The sequence below is a fragment of the Terrapene carolina genome, unplaced genomic scaffold (assembly GCF_002925995.2).
Source record: "Terrapene carolina triunguis isolate 2854851 unplaced genomic scaffold, T_m_triunguis-2.0 Scaffold69, whole genome shotgun sequence".
Lineage (NCBI taxonomy): Eukaryota > Metazoa > Chordata > Testudines > Emydidae > Terrapene > Terrapene triunguis.
In genome coordinates, this window is record NW_020664420.1 from 31,228,643 (window position 1) to 31,251,065 (window position 22,423).

Consider the following 22,423-nt stretch of genomic DNA (forward strand, 5'->3'; position numbering starts at 1 on the left):
AGTGGTTTTCTCTTATCTAGACTTATTTGCAGCTTAGAACAACAGGAAGGTACCAGTATTCTGCTCTTGACAATGGCACCCCCAGGCAGCTTGTGGACATGTGTTCATGTATGCCTAGTCCCAATGTTTTCTGAACATTGAAGAGATCTCTAGAATGTAATATGAATGTGAAGGTCCGTAATCCTAACCACAAATGTTCAGTTTAGATAAAGTGAATTATGACTTAGTTCACTTAACCTAGGAGTGTAGTAAAATATCTTCTCTCTATAATGCAGTGACCCCTCAACAGAGGGCAGATTGTTGCCTCCTTCAAAGCAAGTCAGTCACTCTTTCCCAGAGGATATCACGAGCTGGTAATACAGAGTGTTCTTGTTCCCTTTGCTGTGCTGGCTTCCCATCACTCCCAGCCTCAGTTGGCTTTGAAACAAGTGATTCATCTCACTAGTTTTACCTGGGATCCCCACATAGTAGCGCTACTACATTTCAGACTACAGGGCTGGCTCCATTGTCCCTTTTGTGTAATCTTATAATCTCCAGAAATTGATTTGTTTATTATACTCCCACAAAAAAAGTTGGAGTTTTGTGCAAGGGGTGTTGACATTTATTGGTTTGATAGGAAGTTAATGGATTAGAGATGTGGGTTAAAAGATGTCAGTGACTATGTATGCAAACTTGCATGCCCCTGGTGTCATTAATTGCCCATCTCTATTCTTCCCTAGCTAAAATGTCTTGCTTTTTTTCTTCCAAATATCCTTTGGTATAGTAAATAAAATAGTTGGTCATTGTGTGTAATACACCATAATATGTTGCTGTGGATATTGTAATGTAGAAAGCTGATAACTTATAGCCATTGTGAATCCAGGGAAGACCCAATGAAGACTGTAGTTTTCCTGATGTGAAAACAGGATACTTCTGAATATCCCAAACCCTATTATCCGAACCGCCACGTTAAATGAATCCCTTCCTTTTCCCTTAGCATGAGATATCTGAGATAAATGCCCTCTCTAGCATGTATCTCATGCTGAGGGACAAGGAAGAAATTTGGATAATGCAGAGGTTCGGGTAATAAAGCAAAGTCCCCCGCCAGGTCTGCGAGGTGGACAATGAGACCCCGACCCCAGGGGAGGCCACCTTACTGCTGAAGGGCTCCTGCATCAGCATAGGGAGCCCTGTGCAGCCCCACTGTCATGGGAGTGAGTGAGTGAGCAGGGGCTATGACAGCAGAACTTCAGTGGACTCCCTGCACTGCCGCTGGACTGATGGCACCTGATCCCTGTAGGCACAAAGTGTAAGGATGGCTATGGTCCTGGCAGAGCAAAGTCCTGGCTGGTGGTCTCTCCTCTGCCCCACCAGGACCACAACACCCTTCCTCCTTCGCACCCTGCACCTGCAGGGATCAGGTGTGCCGCACAGGGGACCTTCTCTAGCCCTGCTGTCAGTGGAGTGAGTGAGCAGGGCAGAGCAACCTGGACTGTGAAGAGGACGACTCCTCCCCCCCATTGCGAGGGAGGCCACTCTGCTGGTGAATGGCTTCTGCCCTCTTGATTATCTGAACTCCCAATTATCTGAATAAAATCCATGTGCCCATGCTACCCAGATAATAGGAGTATGCTATATTGATATTTCCAGGGGCAAGAACAACTTTAGGGCAGGTTTACCAATAACTGTTGAGACATAATTCCCTGTGTCCCTTCATATTTAAAAAAAAAATAAAAAAAAGTAAAAACTATACATAAGAAAGTAATTGCAGGCCAAAAACTTGTCACATTCGGTTACCTCACCCTGAGTCATGTTTTTTGGTTTGAAATAGTCTGCAAGCCACTCATTTTGGGGATCTATTACAAAGAACACTAGGGAGGAGTCCTAATAAAATGTACAATGTTTTTCAAAGGGAATAATTTAGAATAATGCTACTTAAGAGTACATAATATCAGAACAAACAGGCAATGAACAGCATATAATTCTGCACATTATGCAGCAGCATTAAATATACATATTAGTAAGGTAGCAGATGCTTTCATTCTGAAATTGACATGTAAAGTAGCAGTCTCTCTCAGCAGGGTGCTGCTCTATGTGAAGCTCCTTCACATGTAATGAATAGCTAATTTCAGTTTTATAGTCCATGAGAGACTGAAGGGGAATGAGGAGGGGAAGAGCATATGAGCAACCAAAACCAGCAGGATATGTGGAGATGTGCTTTTAATGGAGGAACATTTCAGAACTCTTGGGGGTAACTTTATGAAGAGATTTGCTCATCTGTTACTTTGTATTCAGATTGAGAAATTATTCTTATAAACGGACAAGCCAGCATTTGGCTTGCATGCTGCAGTAGGGAGAAGGTGGTAGATGGATGTCTTGCTCTGTAAAGAGAACATGTACTGAAAAATGTGTAAGCTTTTCTTATCCCTTATTCAGTGTCTGATCCTCCATTACAGGCTGCTCTCATACGTACAGGAAGACTTAGCTAGTAGGTAAATTTGACATTTACATGTGTATTTTTCATGGACTTCCTGTTTTTTCTTGATCTTAGTGGTAGGGATCTTCCTTCTGTATAAGTAAGGTGCTGAGAGGCTTCTGGTGCTCCCATATTTTCTATCTGTATATTTTTTTTGTTTAGAAATATTTCTAGATGGGTAGATTGAGAGTTCAAATATGTGTATAGGTCCATTACCCAGTTGAAACTACTGCAGTCCATGTGAGGAACAGGTCCTTCTGGAAAACCACTTCTACAAATCTGGACTGCTGAGATTTGCCTGGAGGAAGATGATGTACAGCAGGCATAATAGGGCATCTGTCAGTTCTGTATTAAAACATTGTGGTTGCAAGTGGGAAAAGCGAATAAATGAAGTGGTTGGTAGTGTTTGCAGCTCTTGGTAACTCCCACATACATTATCTGTGGAAGAAGTCTCATGTTTGGCTACATGTATGGGAAAGGCCAGACGATAAAATACTATACCTTACAAGTCTAGATACATGTAGCCTAAACTACCTTGTTATGGTATACAATCTGTTTATTTAAACCCTTTTTCAACAGGTAAAAATAACCTGGTCATATTGCAGTCACAGAACTTCTTGGCTCTCTGTATTACTCCACTCTAAGTTACACAATCTTTTGCCTCCTATTGGAAGAGAGGTTGTGTGATTTTTGTATGAAAAACTGAAAACTCTTTTGGCTTGGGGCCCAGATCTTTCCTCTGATTTACGCGGATAGAGTGAAATTAAAGGGGAAGATTTCCGAAAGGGGACTGGAGCCTTTTTTTGTTTGTTTTTTTAAGTGATACTGTATCTTGAAGACAAAAGTACCCTTTCAGAATAAAAAATACAGTGAAATCAAGAGAATTGGCTCACGGGGAGGAAGACCTCTCTGTTTAGGGGCCTGATTTTTCAGAAGTACTGAGCATTACAACTACCCACTGAAATCAATGGAGGAGTTGTGGTGTTGACATCTCTAAATTTTAAGGGCCTGATTTTCAGTTCTCTAACTAGTAGTCCATGATGAAATTATGGAAAATGGCCCTACTGTATTAGGTCACCCCTACTCTATTTGCCTACCAATGCAAGATAGTTTTCTACACTGTTCTGAGGTTATTTTGCTGTAATCTTGGCTCGAATAGAACTGGGACCTCCATTGAACCTCTGAGATGTTGTTATACAAGACTAATCAGTATTTAATTTTAAACTTGTCTAAACCTGGCTGTTGAAGTTCATTATGAGAACACAGCATGATACAGATGACATCAATTTAATAAAATATTCCACTGTCCCATATTCTGATTGTATCATGTTTTAAACTGTTTTTCAGTCAGATCCACAATAACCATACTGAAGCAGCGGCATACTGTTTGTTCTTATAACTCCAAGGATGTGCTACTCAGCATCATGGCAGTGGAGAAAAGATCTTTGAGAGGAAAATTCCCACACCTTCACATTCAATTTTTAAGTCTATATAAATACATTTTTAAAGCAAGCTAGTTGATGATTGTAGGCTTTTTTTTTTCCCCTCTGAGAACTTGGAATGTTCCTTGGTTCACTTCCAGTTTCTTTTAGATGCATAATTTGTTCTACCTTTTTAAGCTGCTTTTTTGGTTTAATTTCCCAGTAATTTTTTTCCCCTCCCTCGTTAACATCCTTTTTTTTTTCTTTTTTTTTCTTTCTTTCCTTCTTGATTCTTAAACTCTTCTTTAACAGGGTCTTGCTCTTGCTGTGCCAGGCTGCAGAGAGTTTAGATGTCCTCATGTGGTGCACTAATGAGTGAAAAATATATTGCATTTTATTGCAGGAGCCCTCGACTAGCCTGTGAGCAAAGGGGTGTTTAGCCAGCATAGCCTGTTACGCATTCAAGTACTGTGATTGTGTATAAGATCCTGAATAGGATAGACCTGAACAGGAAACTTTTGTGAAGTGACTGTTTTGGCTCTCTTCACTTTGTGGAACTGGGATTTCTTAACTGTTCCCACTTATACATTCTGCACTTCAGGTTTGGGTTTTGGGTAATTTCTTACAAGGAAAGCAGGCTACTATGTAGCTACTATTGTCCACTGTGGTTGTGGAGATGTATAGCAGACACCGCATCTCCCAGGACATTTAAATCTGCTTAATAGGTTTTTAAAAACAGCAAATGGGCCACTAATTCTGGGTCGACATGGGCAAATCACTTGACCTTGATTATGAATATGGCTAGCTGTCTTCCCCCTCTCCCACTCCCCCCATTGGCAATTAAGGTTTGGGATACCCTAAAGTAGAGGGTGTACATTCCTAAGGATTTCTTGGCACTGGGCAGACAGCTCTGGTATGTCAACTCATTCAAGGCATGTAAATGCCTGATTTTTTTTTGAAGAGTAGCCAGTTGTGGAATAAAGCCATTGACAGTAACCTAAGTGCTAGGTGGCTGGCTCCTGTTTACCTTTTTTGAATTAAACTTTTTAAATCCCTTCTGAAGTGTCTAAGGAGCAGTCTTGAGTTGTGACTGGTAGCGTGCCAGCATGGTAGAATGGCAGGAATGTTTTGAGAGGCCTATATTTAGGGAGTAGTTGCACAAATGTCAGAGTACTTTGTTAGGAGGGAAAGACTGTGGTACTCTGCTTTGTGGATTGTGCTCCCAGAACCCCAAGCTGTCAGGAAATTATGGGTGTGGTGAACACAAGAAATTTCTCTTAAAACTTTTACACTTCAGCCTTTATATTTTAAGTGCAGTTCAGCAATAGCAGCTGGTGTTAGTTTGGTTTTGTCTTCTCCTTGATCCCTAAAAGTCTACATCTTAAAGTATATATCTTAAAATAAGATATACTGTAGGAGCTAGAATCAGACTTGGGTTTCCTGTCTAGTGTTCTGATGCACCCAACAATTACCATTTTTGGTGTGGGTTTTTATATCCAGAGTTTTAGCCATCATCTTGATTTTAAATACCAGGAAGAGACTGTTTGTTTTATACAATATGGAAACACTTCTATTGAGCAGCAAGAGATTGTGAGCACATTTTGTGAAAACTAGCTGCTATTGTGTGGGTTAATGTTGTATGCTAGTGCTGTCACTCTGGTTTGTGGTATAAATGACCTTTGCATGCATCCTTACAATTTATTTGTTTATATTACAGTGGGGCCTAGATTTTCTAATCAGGATTGGGGCCCCATTGTGCTAGGCATTCTACAGCTAGAAAGAGACTGCCTTTCCGCAAAGTGTTTGCAACAGCTATCCTGTACTGACTCAGCTGTGATGTTGAGTTTTGACAGATTTTTATCTGGCTGCTCTTTCAGTGCTTTGGTGTTAGTGATCTTTTCTGAACTGCTCTGTCAGGAAAGCTTACATAGTTCTTCCTTATTTTTTCTGGAATCTGTTGTAATGCATAGTGACCTGGGGAAGTTACAGTAAGCATCTCTGCTGTGGAAACTTGCATCCCATATTGAGCCCATACTCCAAATCTATAACAATGAGCTTACTATAGTAACACTTTAAAAATATCTCTCTCCTCCTCCTCCTCTTGCATCCATCTTGAGTGTGTTATATAACTTAAAGAGGAATTCAGTGTATATTCTGGCTATTGCATGAACAACATGCTGTAAATGAATAACTTGCTCTAAACAAAAAGAAAAACATTAACTTTCAATTATTTGATAAACCTGAAAAGACTTATAACAAACAGCCTGGGTTGTTCTATAAAGATAGGTATGCAGAAGAGAAGGGTGGAAATACAGCAGCATTTGGAAGATCTCTGGGGGTGCCTCCTTTTTTCCAGGAGCTGCTGAATACCATTTTTCATCAGTCATAAGCACACCATTGATTTTAGCTAAGGGAAAATGACATATCCCATTATTAGGAATTGGAATGGGAGTGGCTGTTTGCTTTTAAGCAGACTATAACAGATTTCCTGACAGAAGGTCGGTGTTTTTAACAATATTAGTGTTATGCATACTTAAACTTGTAGGCAAAATTTTGTGCTAAATAATTTATTCTCTTAAGAACACCATATTGACTTCCTGTAATAGCAAAGGGTTACTTGTGGTTGGATTAGCCTAAATACCTTATTGCTCAACAAAATATGAATGCTGGTATTTTACTACTTCTCTCCCCCACAACCGTCAGTGGGAGTTGAATCAGGCCCTTCATCAAGAGAATGGGAGACATTCAAAACTGAGACCATTCTGAGAGTCAATCAGGAAATTATTTCTGGGGGTTTCCCTCCTCTACATCACTTCCCTCCCCTCTTCAAGATTAGTGTGTGTTTCTTTCATAATATTCATAGTCTCCTTTAGACTCAGAAACAAGACACACCTAAGATTACTCTCAAATATTGGTCTTGAATGATTCGGCATCTTTTAAAAGCAGTTGAGAGAAATCCACCCCTCTGATTTTTTTTTTAAAACTGTCTGATTTCAGCTACTGAATGGATCTATCTTCAGACTTTTTTCTCTCTTTTAAAACCTGTTATTACTTTTTTTGTTTCTGTTCACATTTCAGCTTAAAAATTCTCTTTTCATAGAGGGAGAGGTGATTGCTTGCTTGGTTAGGGGGTATTTACTTGTGTCTGAAAGTGGGCTGCAGACCCACTGGCTCTTCACTTCAAGAAAGATTACCTGGTAAATAGAACTGTAACTCATAACTGAAAATGTTCTCCCTATTTCAGGCCTATCATTAGGAATGTAAACAGCAACTTTCCTAAAAATATTCCCCATATTGTCTGTTTGTCAGGCAAACCATTTTCTAAGATATTTAGGGCTGCTGACAGTGGTAAAAAATTATCCTTTATTTAATAACACTAACTTTTTTTCCTTGTCATGTTACTTTAAGGATATATTAATGAGAGCAAGATTTTTGGTTTGCGTTCACTTGATCATGCTGCTTTTTCTGCACTTGCAGTCATTGTCCTTTATTTGTGATATTGCAAATGGTTGCTGTGGCAGTTACTGGCGTTTTACAAATATGTTGTGTGATGTGAAAACTAAGACGCAAGAGATGACAAAACCACTTTATTCTTAGGTTATGATGAGGGAAGCAAAAAAACAAAATATTATTCATTGGTAGGTATATCTCCAAACAAAGGAGACCTTTGTTTGGTTTTTATAGTTTATTACAAGATGTGCAATCCAGTGAGGTTTTTAAGGATGCAACATTAGTTTTACCTGTTCCCATGTCACAAAAAAAACAACAAAAAACCTTTACCAAGAAACCAGTCTGGAGATCTAGAGATGATCTATACTGCCATCCAGAAGACCAAGGTTTGACTTCCATACTTAAGCCTTGTCTACACTTGAAAATTTTTCTGCTTTAACTTTGCTAGCAAATTCCACCTCATGAAGACACAGTATAAAACTGCGTCTACTGCTTATAGCTTATTCCTGTTTGCCAAAGAGATATAAGTTATACTGGTATAACTGCATCTACTCTCTGGCTTTTACTGGCATGACAATGTCAGTTAAAAAAATAATCACAGCTCACATTGACATTGCCATGCCAGTAAAACTTAAGGCCACATCTACACTACAAACTTCAGTTGACACAAGTTATGTTGGCATATGGCCGCTGCGGTTAGTTTATTGCTTGTGTACATGCATACTTTGCTGTTTGTCTCAGCACTATGCATACTTACCAGGTGTGCTTGTGTCAGTGTAAAGTGCAATGTACCGGGATATGTATCCCAGTATGCCCTGTGCTGCTGTCCAGCACAATTCCTTTTGGGAAATTTTAGCCGTGTGTTGTGGGGTAGAAATGACTCACAAATCCCACAAACCCGCATGGCACTTTTTTGGGTCTGCCATCTCTAACAGAAGCCTGGAACCTGTAGAGCTTTGCACTATTCTCATGACCATTGCAAGTATAAGACACATGCTGCTCCTATATTTACAGACCCACAGGAAGAACCGCAATAACGGGGGATGTGACTCTTTGTTTGAGGACAGATTGCTAAGGGACAGAGAGAAAAAACAATTCAAGGTTGTTGGTGACATTTATGGAGCACCTACAGACAGTTGAGTGCTGAGCAGAGGCTGCAGAACTTCTGGATGTAAAAGGTCACATTCCTAGATTTGTGTGTCAACCTTGCCCCAGCCCTCAGGGCAGGGACATCAGAATGAGAGCTGCACTGAGAGTGAGGAAGTGAGTGGCTATCACACTCTGAAAGCTTGCAATGCCGGATTGCTTCCAGTCAGTGGGAAATCATTTTGGTGTTGAAAAATCCACGTTGGGGGGCCATTGTCATGTAAGTGTATAGGGTCATTCATGGTCTCCTGCAATGTGCAGGACACAGTGAATAGAATTTTGCAGCAATGCAGTTCCCAAACAGTAGTGAGTTGATAGACAGCATGCATATCCCTATTTCAGCACCAGCCCACCTTACAACATAATATATCATCAGAAAGGGCTATTTTTCTATGGTGTTGGTGAATCACCAGGGATGCTTCAATGATAAGAGTTGGCTGGTCAGGGAAGGTGCCTGATGTTTGTATCTTTAAGAACACAGGACTGTTCAGAAAGCTGCAAGCAGAAACATTCTTTCTTGACTGGAGGATTATCACTGGCAACATTGAAATGCTAATAGTGATTCTGTGGGACCCAGCCTGTTCCTTGTTCCCATAGCTCATGATGCCCTGTGCGGGACACCTCAAGATTCAGCTATTGTCTCAGCAGGTGCAGAATGAAGTTTAATATACTTTCTGTAGATTGAAGGGATGCTGGCAGTGTTTACTAACAAGATTGGATCTCAGTGAGAAAAGTATCTCAATGCTTTTAGCTACTTGTTGTGTCCTGCATAATATCTGTGGGCCAAACAGGGAAAAGCTGCCAAAACACTCTTCTCTTATTCCCATAAGAACTTTTAATGAGAAAAGCTTATTTGCTCTTCAGCTTTGGAGCGCCTCTCCACAGCACCACTTCCCAGCCCCAGCCATGGTGAGTATGGCCTACCAGGGGCAAAAGGGGGGAAGAAATGTCAGTTGCATAAAACAATAAAATTTCAGTCCTATTCCATGGGAAAAGGTACAGGGCAATGAATATTGCACTATGTATCGTGGGTGGTGGTGGTTTTAGCTGACATCTCACTCCTGAGGGCCACAAAGGCACAGAGAGCATGGCTGCTACTGGTGTCCTGAAGCCGTCTGGGCCCGATTGGTGCTATCTTGTTTATTGCAGTGGTGCCAGTCGAACTCATTGCGGAGTGGCATGGGGAAGTGTCCTACCATGATGAAGAAATTAGGCAGCTGTTCCTAGAAAACTTCAGGAGAGAATTGCAGAGTATCTCCATGAAAGTTTCATTGAGATCTAAGAGGATACAAAGAACATCCCTACGTACAAAAACAAAGTGTGCCGCCTGCCCTCCCCTGCCCCCCTCTCCCCCATAGCAGATACCAACTTCATCTCTGTTTTGTTATACTTCTACCTCTTCTTGTAGGAGTAAACCAACAAAGTCAATACCTGTGTCTTATTAACTTGGGGATGGGCCAGGCACCATCTTTAAATTTGAACACTAAGAAAAAATGCTTGCATGCGCTTACCCAAGGCTTCTTCCTTTTCATTGGGCTCATCAGTGTTCGACTGGCAGAACTGGATATTCTGTGGCAGAGGCTCGAACAGGTCCTGGCTCGTGGCATAGCTGGATCCCCACCACATCCTCCCCCCCTCTACCCTGCTGTCCATGGCAGGGCTCTAAATCTTGGCCTCTTCTCAGGTATCCACAATGGTCTGTGGGATGCTAGTGGGGTCTCTACCAAGTATGGCATGAAGCTTGTAAAAGCCTGCGGCTGAGCACCAGATCAATTTGTGGTATGCCTGCTGCAGTTCCTTCATTTTCACATGTCACTGCTGCTGATCCCTGTCATACCCCTTTACATGCATCCTCCATGTAGTCTTTTTGTAGATGGCCACATTTCAGTGGCTGGTGTGTAATTGGGCCTGTACAACCTCCTCTTCCTGCAGGCCCAGGCAGTCCAGTATGTCCTGTCTGCTCAAGACAGGAGCGCATCTAGTGCATGGTGGCGACACTGCCAGTTGGGCAGTTGCACACGACAAGAGAGAGCTCCTTGGTGTGCTTGTCAAAGTGGGCAATAGGGAAGAGCCAGTACAAAAATATGTGGAGATTTTTTTTAAAGGGGAAGGTGGCTTCCTTTGCCATAACCCCTGGTCAGTGGAGTTCACAGTTGTGACCAGAGCAGTCCCTGTCATAGGGAAGGGACATTGTGGGACAGCTGCTGGAGGACTGTTAGGGATGATGTAGGTCATGGAGTGTCTACATTCACACTGCATCGACATCAGTAGGTCGACTGTGGCTCAATACCATTTGGAGAAGTGGCTTTGCTGCGTCACTGTAATGGGGCACTCACCTGGAGACACATTTGAGTGTAGACACTTGTACAAATAGATCAATGGAAGGCGACTGACATTGACCTAACTTGGTAGTGTAGATCAGGCCTACGTCTCTTGTTCTCCAGGCTGAGAGCAGTACCGAGGAAGCTGCTCTCCTTCCTCACCGGTGACTGCCGTGGCTGATGTGGGAGTGGTTACAGAAGTCATACTTTTTACCCAGAAGATAAGGAGTGGAACTTGAAAGAATCCTAGAGGATGCGTACACACAGGGTATGGTTCTGAGAAGAATGTGAAAGCCCTATTGGATGTGAGGATTTAGAGCAATGACAAATCTGGTGTGTGCACATCTGTAGAAAACAGCATTTTAACTTAGTCTAGAAATAAGAATTCTTTCTGCATGTTGGGCTAAAATTTTATCAACAGCTTTTAGTAAAGTCATTGATAAGTCATGGCAAACTTCCTTTTTTAAAGGCTGTGATTTAAAAATAAAAAATGTGTTATTTTTTTTCTGAGTTTTATTGCAAGTAACAAAAATCAGACACTTGCTCTGTAAACCAAGGTCACTTTTTTAAACAACAGAAATGCTATAATCAGAGTTGCATCACTGCGTTTTAGAGGAGGGTGAAAGCCCCTGTAATTCACGTAGTCAACTGTACAATTCTCAGGCCTGGAGGTCTGAGGGGGGACAGACTTTGAGGAAAGTCTTGGTAAAAAATTTAGTCACCAGCCACATTTTGCATACACCTGGCTTTCTGTATGAGGTGGGAAAACCTCATGATGCTGGAGTATGATGCTTGCTTGAGGTCCACTGATGTAGTCACTGTGTTAATGTTGTTGTTGAGCTGCCATGCTCACTTCCCAAAAAGCGTTAGGATGAACTTTCAAGCTGTCAGTGAAGTGTGCGTGTGGTGCTATCTACTGTTGTAATCTACCCTCTTCCTGGCATGTAAAAATTCCCAACATGTTAAATCATAACTATTTTCTTTATATTTTCTGTGACAAAACTCCATCTTTAGTGTGTGTTGGGTGCAGTTCAGTAGTGATGCAAAACTTATTCTAGACGATACGTACTTTTAAGACATAAACTACCCCAGACTGAATATTTGTAGCATACAACAAACACCTTATGTGCTGCTGCTTAACCTTTCTTTCTCTCCAAGTTACCTTTATACCAGCATGTTCAAGATACTATGGCTGGAAGTAGTTTCCATTTTAAACCACAACTTTCTCTGGTTTATAAATCGTCCATTTAAATTAGCTCCGGGTGGAGTGTTGGCATACAAGTCTTTAACTTGGAAATTTAATATACCCTAAAAGAAACAAATTTAAGTTCACACAAAATTTAGTTTAGGAAATGTCTTTGTACTCTTTAATTTAAAACCATTTCCACCTTAAAAGAGTAAATTGGACAGATGGTGAATATGGTCTAAACTCTTGCTTGTCCTGGAAAAAATAACAACTAGTCAGTTACTCAGTTTTGAAAAATGGATAATGGAAACTCAAGAACTATTTTCCATAAGGATTTGTAGTGGTTTGAGAGGGGTGGTGAGGCAAAAACTTACTTGTCATGTGCTTTTAGTCCACACAGTAGTAATGAATGTGCCAAGAGATACAGTATTCATGTTTTATCTGGCAGACCAGTCTGCTAATTCCATTTTAAATGATCATTTGAGATGGATGGTATGATTCTGATAAACCCACTTTAAAATTGTGTAAGAGAGGATTCTCCACATTGGGCTCTCTAGAGAAAATCCTTATTTCTCAGCTCAGGCTCATTTAAATTCTTCCTTGCCTTTACTGTTACTTTTTTCTCTCAAGAAGAAGGGCCTATTAATAAGTAAGTGCAGTGCACATCTACTATCCCCCTCCTCTACCATCTCATTCATCTTCAGAAGTGTGTGCAGGGATTTAGCCATACATCTTCTGTTTACCTTTATAGGAGCCATATAGGTAATCCTTGTTCGCTACTTGGAAACATTTAGGGGGTTAACAGATCAATTTTAAGAAAAGGTTGTGTTGTCCAAATGCTGTTGCTGGTACACTTCATTTCAGTTTTAAGATAATGAATGCATATTGGATGCAGTGTGATAGTGTTCTCTGGAGGCACATTACAGCAAGCTATTCAAAATCACTTCTTAATCTTTAGGATATTTCAGTAATCCAGTTCTGACATTCTTATATTTTCTGGAAAGAATAAACTACACCCAGTGGTGATCTCTGGTTGTATTTTAATCAAAGGTTTCTGGTAACTGTATAAACCAGGCGAGTGAAGCTTAGAATGGCTTATGCCATCAAAATTCTCCATTGTAAAGATGTATTTTTACTTTGTATAATTCAGGTGTAGTTTTTTTTCTTATAATTGGACTTAAAGAGTAGCTCTCCTCTCTGAAAAGGGGGTTTAAACTAGACATGTTTTTAAAAGGAAAGTGTACTTAAAATTGTGATATTTTAGCCTATGTCATTTATAAATAAGTGTGAATATGGGGCTCAAAAGTTAAATAACCAGTGATTACCTGAGAGACAATATTCTTCCACAAACTATTATAATGGAAAGCCAGTGTATCTGATTGTATGTCATCAATTAGTGCATCCTTGCCCACTTGGAACAGGCTTTTAATTTTAGATGTTTTCTTTTTTGCCCGGACTGGTACCATTTTATGGTAACTGCAGTGCTGAGCTATAGTATATTGTGCACGTAGAATTTTCAAAGCTTTTACATTCTAAATTAATTAGATTTTAAAATAAATAAAACTGCACCAAATTCCTTCCCCTTCTCTCTGCCTTTATCTAGAATCCCACTATATCCTTGAGCTACAGAAAAGTAAAACCCATCATAGACTTGAACATACCCATTCAAACATACTTTTATTTTCTACAAATTTATTTTCATAAACACAGAATATCAAATTTGAGTACATCAGAGGATACGTCAGTATAATATGGCAGTGGAAATTATTTTCCAATTTTTAGTTTGGAGTGAGGCATCATCTGAAACTCAATGTTTACTACAGTACTGTGTTTTATAAGGATGTGTTAGGTGAGAGTATATGATACTAACAGTTATAATCTGGCTGCTGAAAGATACAAAGTAATTTTGCAGTGATTGCTTCAAATTTTCATACTAATGGCCCTTCATGGCACAGTTCTCTTTTAGAAATATAGCACCTGAAAACTTCACTAATTTAACATCACTGTTTTAATGCAGTCAAATAGCTCCTTGTTTGTCAATGTTTGTCTTTGAATGAATGTTTAAACAGAAGTGAAATTACATAGCAAATGAGCCACATTTGACATGTATCTAAATGCTTTAACGGACTTCCTAGGCACACTTTTCAAAAACACAAGACTGTTGCAGATTGCAAAATGTCAGGATGGCTTTAACTATTGGTCCTATGCTATTGTTAAAGATATTAAAACCAATTAATTGATTTAGTTTGGGATTGGTCCTGCTTTGAGCAGGGGGTTGGACTAGATGACCTCCTGAGGTCCCTGACAACCCTGATATTCTATGATTCAACCGCTGAAGGGAAAAGGTGAAACAAACTATTTATTGGAGCAAGTATGTGTGCAATGAATGTAGACTTCTTTGCTTCAAACCCTTTTGTCAACAGATTGACAAATGGGCTAACAAATATCAATGATACTATTATAGTTTCTGTAGTGTATTTTCTAAATACACCGCTACCTTGATATACCACGAATTCAGATATAACGCAGTAAAGCAGTGCTCCGGGGTGGCGGGGCTGCGCACTCCGGTGGATCAAAGCAAGTTCAATATAACGCGGTTTCACCTATAACACGGCAAGATTTTTTTGGCTCCCGAGGGCAGCGTTGTATCAAGGTAGAGGTGTAGATGTAAATAAACATTTAACATCAGAAGATATGAAATTTTTTTTTTTAAAGAGAAGATTCAAATTGCAACTTTAGAGGCAAGTACTGTGAAGAAGTATTACAGGTTTGTAGCAGTGGAGGCTTTCCATTCATCTGGGGCTCAACAGGCAGTGAAATGTCAATAACTTTGAGTTCCACTGGGAGTAACTGTTCCTTGGTCTCCTCCAAGGAGTATGGACAGCTCTCCGCCTGTCAGGCGATACATTACTGCAAATGAAAAGTTGTTGTAGCTCTTCCCTCCTCTACAAGCATAGCAAGTCTATTTACTTCTGCTACAAACTGTCAATTAGATTTTAGTACTCTGAGTTCAATGTAGGATATTGAATGGCTAGTTTTTAAAAGGGTGAACCTGCACAGGAGGGGAAAATGGAGCAGCAAAATCATTTCACTGTTTAATATTCTGCATTGCTGTGGGAGACTCATTCAAAAGGTAATACAGAGCAACAGTTGATAAATTTGTTACAGCCTAACTACTTCTGAGATAGATCTTGCTGTGTGTGAACTTTTTTAGACAATGTATATTCAACTTCATCCATTTGCTGTTAATGTACAAAGAGAAAAGAGGGGAAAATATTGCTTCATAACTTAAACACTAGTATGGCTGATTAGGAACTTCTGTATTTTAGGCTGCAATAAAATGTGATAGTCTACTTTTGTTTAAACCTGCTGTCATCCTACAAGTGTAATGTATTACTGTGTTACCATTGTTCAGACCAGAATCTTATTACTAATGTTAGCATTTACAGACTTTTACTGGAAAAAAATTGTATGATGTCCTAAAGAAATGCCTTTTCTATGTCTGTCCAATATGAGTAGGAATTTAAATACTGTTTTTTATTTTTAATCCAAATATTTCTCAAGAGATCTTCGCCTTCCCAAAAAAACACTGACTGTTTAAATTTGAGATTAATTATAGGTTGTTAAAAGTCAAACTGAGAACATTAGGCAAGATCATTTGTAGCACAATTTTTTCCAAACAGCCCTGCAGACCATTTTACACTGGATCTTATTCCTGTTGACATTGATGGGAGTTTTGCAGTTGATGTCAGCAGGAGTAGGATGGTATCCCTTAAACCTAATCTGCAGCACCATTAATATTCAAATTCTTGGTATTTTCTAAGTACATAGATGCAGACTGGAAATAGCTCCAGAGTAGATAGAGAGAGATTCTTCTTTTATCAAGTTCCCTATAAAAGCGGCTGAGCTGACTGATCTGATTTGTATTCATCTGTGGTAAAGGAACACATTGTTTAAATACAGTATTTGAAACTGACTAATTCTTAACCATTACATTAAAGTAATATGTGCTGAATGTTTTTTTAAATCCTTAATTTTTTTTTATGGAGTTTTCTACTCCCCTTCTGTATTTAAGTGCTTTGGGTGGACCTGAGAGCAACAACACAAAACCTATTTGAGGCTTGCTCTTGCTCCCGTCCCTTTCTTTTCCATGCATGTTCTAGCTTACTGTCTCTTCAATTTCAGAGTTAGCTCTGCTACTGCTGTAACTGGCAAACATCGTCCTGGAAAGCCTGGGTTAGAGTGTGCATGTGACACTGAGGAAGGTATCAGACTAATGGAACTGAATATAACCAAAACACTGATGCTGACTATGCAAAGTGATGTCAAATGTACAGTGTAAACAAATGAAAAAAATAGGGAGTGTTTCTTCTAATCTCTCAGTTCTCGTAATTTGAAGGGTTTCTTGTAACAACTGTAAGCACAACATTGTTGGCCAGCGTCATGATTTTTCCAGTTGACGTAGTATCCCGCTAACAATATTTCTTTCAAGAAGAATGTTTGAAATCAGTTTTTAAAATTTGTTTTAAAGAGTATTTGATATTCTTACTCAGCTATAATAAATGTATATGGTAGTAACTTTTTCTAGTGCTCATGCTGATATATGGCATTTGATATTCAATATATCCTAGTATCTTGGAGAAAAGTTACTGAGCCAAATTTACTGTTTACATAAATGGGTGAATACCATTATAATAGAGTCCCACCTTTTGCTTATGCTGTTGATGAATTTGGCTTGTTGCACATAAGACGCATTTCCATGCTTATAAACAAAACAAACTAAAGTACAGCATAAAGGAATAATGAAGATAAAATATTAACAGATTTAAAAATCATGTTTTCATGAGGGGAAAAACAAAGGTGGGTTGAGCACAGACTCACAGAAATACAACCTTTGTAATAATGAAATACTGGTGCAACAGGCAACTTGGGGATGGATGGGGACTTGCTATAAATATCTATTGAAGCAAATAATTTTTTCCCCATACAAGACTGACCCGTTGCTTTGCCCCTTTCCTCCACCACAGTACAGAGGAAAGTGAGTTCATAATGCAAACTACTAAGCATTTGAATATGTTAATTCTAGCACAGAATTAGAAGGATAGCTTTTCATATATTTTAGTAACTGTAGCACTTTCCATCTCCAAAGTGCAGTGCAAACATTAACTAATTTTACCACATCATCCCTGGGAGGGTAAGCATTAACTCCAGCTTACTGATGATAAAATGAAGACAGAAAGGTTAAGTGACTGGCATAGAAAGTCGGTGGTAGAACGGAAATTAGGACTCCAGAGTTTCTGATGACAAGGGCATGTGCTCCATATAATTAGAGAGCACCTCTCTCACTTACCAATAGAATGTTAAAACTTGCTAGTAGATGCGGTCTGTACCTGTGGAGTTTAAAAAAATTACTGCTGTAAGAATTTTCAAGGTTACTGGGGAGGCTTGTCACTGGTGTGATCAGGCTCAACTCTTTCATTCTATATTTCTGTTGCCAGAGTGAATGTTTTGTTGATTACCAAGCTTTTTATGAACATTTATACAAAGGGGGGGAAATGCTTGTTGAAAAGCTTTTTGACTGCATCAGTAGGCTTTCTTGGATATGAAAAAGGCATTTAGAACACAATAAAGAACTTATTTTGTATATGTAGCCATGAAAGCTAGATCTTTTTAAAAAAAAAAAAAAAAGAAAGAAAAAAGAAAAAAAAAGATGCATTGCATTTCTCAAAAGTACTTAATTGCTTTTCTTTGTTTAAAAAGAAAAAGTACTTGACAGTGAGATTATAGCATTTTACTGAATAATGTAAGGTCTCTTGTTTTCTTGCACAGGTTTCCACTTGAGCGGCACGGTGACAGATCCTGCAATGCAATCGGAGCCAGAAACTGTTTGCAAGGTAGCTATCAGCTTTGATCGTTGCAAGATTACCTCAGTGACCTGTAGCTGTGGAAACAAGGACATATTTTACTGTGCCCACGTTGTCGCACTCTCTTTATACCGGATCCGCAAGCCAGATCAGGTCAAACTGCATCTTCCCATTTCAGAGACACTCTTTCAAATGAACAGAGACCAACTACAAAAGTTTGTACAGTATTTGATCACAATGCACCACACAGAAGTTTTGCCAACAGCTCAGAAATTAGCAGATGAAATTCTTTCTCAGAATTCAGAAATCAATCAAGTCCACGGTAAGTTTAGCAACTGCTTTTCCTTGTCTTCCCTTTGTTCACCCGATGTAGTTTCTTCATCCTTTTTTTTTGTATGGAGTTGAGAAAATCAGGTAATGTATGTAAATGTGGATCATTATTCTACCATTCCTTTAAAATGGCTTGAAAAAAACCTGCTAGTTTGCAAGAGAAACCATGTATAAGCAATACAAGTGATCTATATCGCAGTATCTTATAACTAATGTAGCAATGTAGTTTGATCCATATTACAATTACATATTTGTTTTTCTGCTCTTCTTTCTACAGCCATCTTATTAAGAATACCTGTTTTGCAGTAAACGTACTGAATATATTTTTGATAGTTTCTCTTTACTGTTAATCTTTGAAATTCTGCTTATCCATAGCTTCATTTCAAAGGCGCTTTTAAAAGACGCAGAAAAACAGATACAATCATTAATATTTTTTCTTTAATTTAAATTAAGTTGTCTGTGGTCCTTTTTGTTTGGGTTTTGTTCTGCATTGGAGTCAGGAGAGGAAATGGGAAAGGATAATGTATTAAAGATATAAGGCCAATTGGCAAAAAACTTGTTCTAGCCTCGCCATTGCAGGAACATTAGCTGCAGTTGTTTGGTGAGAAAGCATATTTGACTGACTTTGTTCATTAAAGTGCCATCTGGTTTTGTTCTGCTATAGTGCCCAGTATGTAGTAAGGACTTTCCAAATATTTACGAGGATTGGCCCCTACTCATAGGAGCTTTCAATCCAAGGACAAACAAGTACACAAATGTCAGAGGAAAAGGAATAAGAATAGGCAATTTGTATGTACAAGTCAACTTGATTCACTGTAGGCAGCACAGCACAAGTGGATCTTCCATGTCTGCATTTTGGTCCACCTGAGAGGGCCTTCCAGATGGGAGCCACATAGAAGAAGGCACAGTGTGGATTGTTTAAGAATTAGATGGAAAGGTGAAGTTGGGAGCAATGGTGGAGTGGAGAAGATTGGGGGACAACATGATGCTTGACAAGGCAGGATAACTAGGGTGGGGAGGAATGATCGAGGAATATGAGTTTACTGGCAACATTTTGTCTGGGCTGCGGGGGAGGCTAGAGGAGAGGATTAATCAAGATTGAATATAATGAGAACCTGAAACAAGAGAGTTGGCTGTGAAGGTGGAAAAAATAAAGGACTGGTTTTTTTTTGTTTGTTTTTTTTTTTTAAAAGATGAGGAGGAAGAAGCAGAAGGATTTGGAAATAGCATTAATGGGTGGGGCAAGGGATTGGAAGAGTGAAAAATAATGCCCAAGTTGTGGGTCAGAGTGACATGGAGCTTGGTGGGATAGCCTACAGTGATAGAAAAGTGGGGAAGAAGAGAGAGATGCTGAAAGGAGGAGAAAGGTCAGATAGCTAAGAGGACAGCTGGGAGAGGAGCAGCAAGCATCTTAAAGTCCTAGGAGGCTATGATGTTGAAGAGGAGAAGCTCCACAGTAATAACAAAAGCAGTATAGGGGTCAGAGGATGAAGCTAGAGTAGAGAGACCTGGGATGCTGTACAAAATTAAAACTGTAATTATACTAATCCTGGATACATTGGCCTAGAAAAACCAGCCACTTTATTCAGTTTGAAGTAGGGCTCCCTTCCAGTTGGTAGTACTTAACTTCTAACATGCCTTTAAATGTTTATTTTAAAACTGATATTGAAACCAAAACAATAAAAACAAAAGAAAACAAAGGTTGTAAAGCACTAAACAAGCTTTTGAAAGTGTTCATTTAAGCGTATGGGTAGGATGGGTTAAGAGTATCTACAAAACTAAAATGTTTGTCAGCTTGTGTGCATTGCAATTACATTTGCCTGTAAACTATAGCAATAAGCCTATTTTAATTGCCAATATAATTATCTAGTAATCAAACAGTGGCAGGAATATACAAATAGGAAATCCAACTTCAAATCCAAACAAGCCAAACCAATGATCCACTACACCCTGTTAAATGGTTTACAAGAAAAGGGACCTGTACATCAGAAAAGGGTTTAAAAAAATAAAACAAAACTACGTCTCTGATTTTTAAGAAGATATATCCATTTTAACTTGGTAAATAAGTTTCTGTTAAGAAAAAGTAGAACTTTCTAATACACAGCAAGTAAAGAGTATTCCAGCTGCACATATGCTCAAATCCAGAGAATTTTAATTGGTCTTTACTCAAATTTTTATGTTGAAAAATAAAAAAACATGTTCCACAAAACCTATTAAACAATTAGTTTTGAGTTCTAACAGTGTTGACATACATAAGGGTAAGATCACTATCCAATCTGCCACATCCCCTTTGCCCTTAAAATGAACTTAGCTAGTTCCCAGAACAAACTTTTTTTTATAGCAGGTGTGATATATATATACTCTGTTTCTAATGCAAAGCCATGTTTCCTACATTTGTATTGCTATGGATAGTTTACTAACATCATTATATACATGGACTTCACTGGTCACCTTTGTATTAAGTTAACTGTTCACAGATGAATGCTGCTGAACACTGTTTAGAGCACCAATTGCAGAAGTCGCCTCCAAATCTGATTATGGCATGTCTTTAAAGTGCCATGCTGAACCTCTTAGTAAATGGAGCGTGATCTTGGGGTGACATGGTCAGAACATTTGAGCCAGGAAGATAATTTTGGCAGACACACTTTGAATGGATCTGTAGGGGACAGCATAGGTATCAAAGATAAAGAAGAGGCTTCAGTAGTCAAGATGAGGGAGGAGTTGCCTGGAGAAGAGATTGAATTTTGGAAGTCTAAAGGGGGAAGAAGGAGCAAAACGTGGACATGGCCTGGGTATGTGGATCTGTAGAGGGCAGAGTTAATGCCAAGGGTACGGTTATCAGGTTTTTTTTGTCAAGTGTCATAATCTAAGTGTTACCTATCTGACAAGCTCCCGTTTGCTTAGTGGCTGACACTGGGGATTGAATTGGGGACTTCTTAAGGCACAAGTCCCTACAGCTTGAGCCAAAGAGACAGGCTCTGTAGCAGAGGGCTGTAACAGACTTGTCTGTTGCAGTTTGGGCACAAGGGAGAGCACATAACACGCTAACCAATGGGTTACCTGAGCATTGACTGGGGTCAGTACCAGGTTGTAAGGCCTTCAAGGAACACTTAGGGTAGTGCTGATGGTTCAGTAAGTGGCTCCTTCTTGGTCAGTATTGCTCCAAACCTATAAAACTGGTTTGTGAGATCATTGTCCTGTTTGTCCTTTTAAAATGAGGCCAAATCTATGCTAGGCATGCTTTACTGGTATAGGTATACCAGCAAAGTGCTCTTGGTGTGGATGCATCTCATACGAGCAACACTGCTAGTTCTAGCGTGCCTACCCTTTCTCCTGCAAGGGGAACAAGCTAAATCAGCAAAAGTCCAGTTTTGGCAGTATGATTGTGTCTACACTATGGGCTTTTGCTGCCACAGCTAGCTGTATGGGTCGCAAATCACACCTCTGACCAACATAGTAATGCTGGCAAAAATTTGTAGTATAGACATGGCCTGGAATGTAGAACTGAGGTCCAAGATCTTGTATACCTGCCAACTCTTGCTCTTTTTTGGAAGTACTGAGTGAGAGAACAAATATTGTGCTAACAAATAGGAACTTCCCCTCTCTTGGATAAGCACAATTAACATGTTAATACTGCTGTCCCCGTTGGCTTCATCTGCAGAATAATATAGGGTTTATCTGTAACTTCCAAATGGACTTCCTGTCCTAAATCATGTAGGACAAGTTTTTCTAGGTCTAGATCGGGGTCGGCAATGTTTGTCACGCGGCTCGCCAGGGTAAGTACCCTGGCGGGCCGGGCCAGTTTATTTACCTGCTGATGTGGCAGGTTCGGCCGATTGTGGCCCCCACTGGCCGCGGTTCACCGTCCCGGGCCAATGGGGGCGGTGAGAAGTGGCGCGGGTGAGGGATGTGCTGGCCGCGGCTTCCCGCTGCCCCCATTGGCCCAGGACAGCGAACTGCGGCCAGTGGGGGCCGCCATCGGCCGAACCTGCTGCGTCAGCAGGTAAATAAACTGGCCCGGCCCGCCAGGGTGCTTACCCTGGCGAGCCACGTGCCAAATGTTGCCGACCCCTGGTCTAGATGATATATACCCAAGAGTTCTGAAGGATCTTATCAATTTAAATGGCTAGGAAAAAATCATGCAATCTCATTAAGAAACTTGACTGCACCAAAGGATTGGAGGGTAACACATGTTGCACCTGTGTTTTATAAAAGACTCTCTTAAAGATCCAGAGAATTACAGACCAGTA

The 22,423-nt window shown here is 39.8% G+C and overlaps 1 protein-coding gene across 1 annotated transcript in view; it reads left to right on the plus strand.

Annotated features, from left to right (window-relative positions):
• The window catches only part of ZSWIM6 (zinc finger SWIM-type containing 6), a 161,993-nt gene that overhangs the window by 71,375 nt on the left and 68,195 nt on the right, over positions 1–22,423 (plus strand). The window contains 1 exon segment of the mRNA XM_024193184.1: positions 17,809–18,165. Coding sequence (XP_024048952.1) covers positions 17,809–18,165 — 357 coding nt within the window.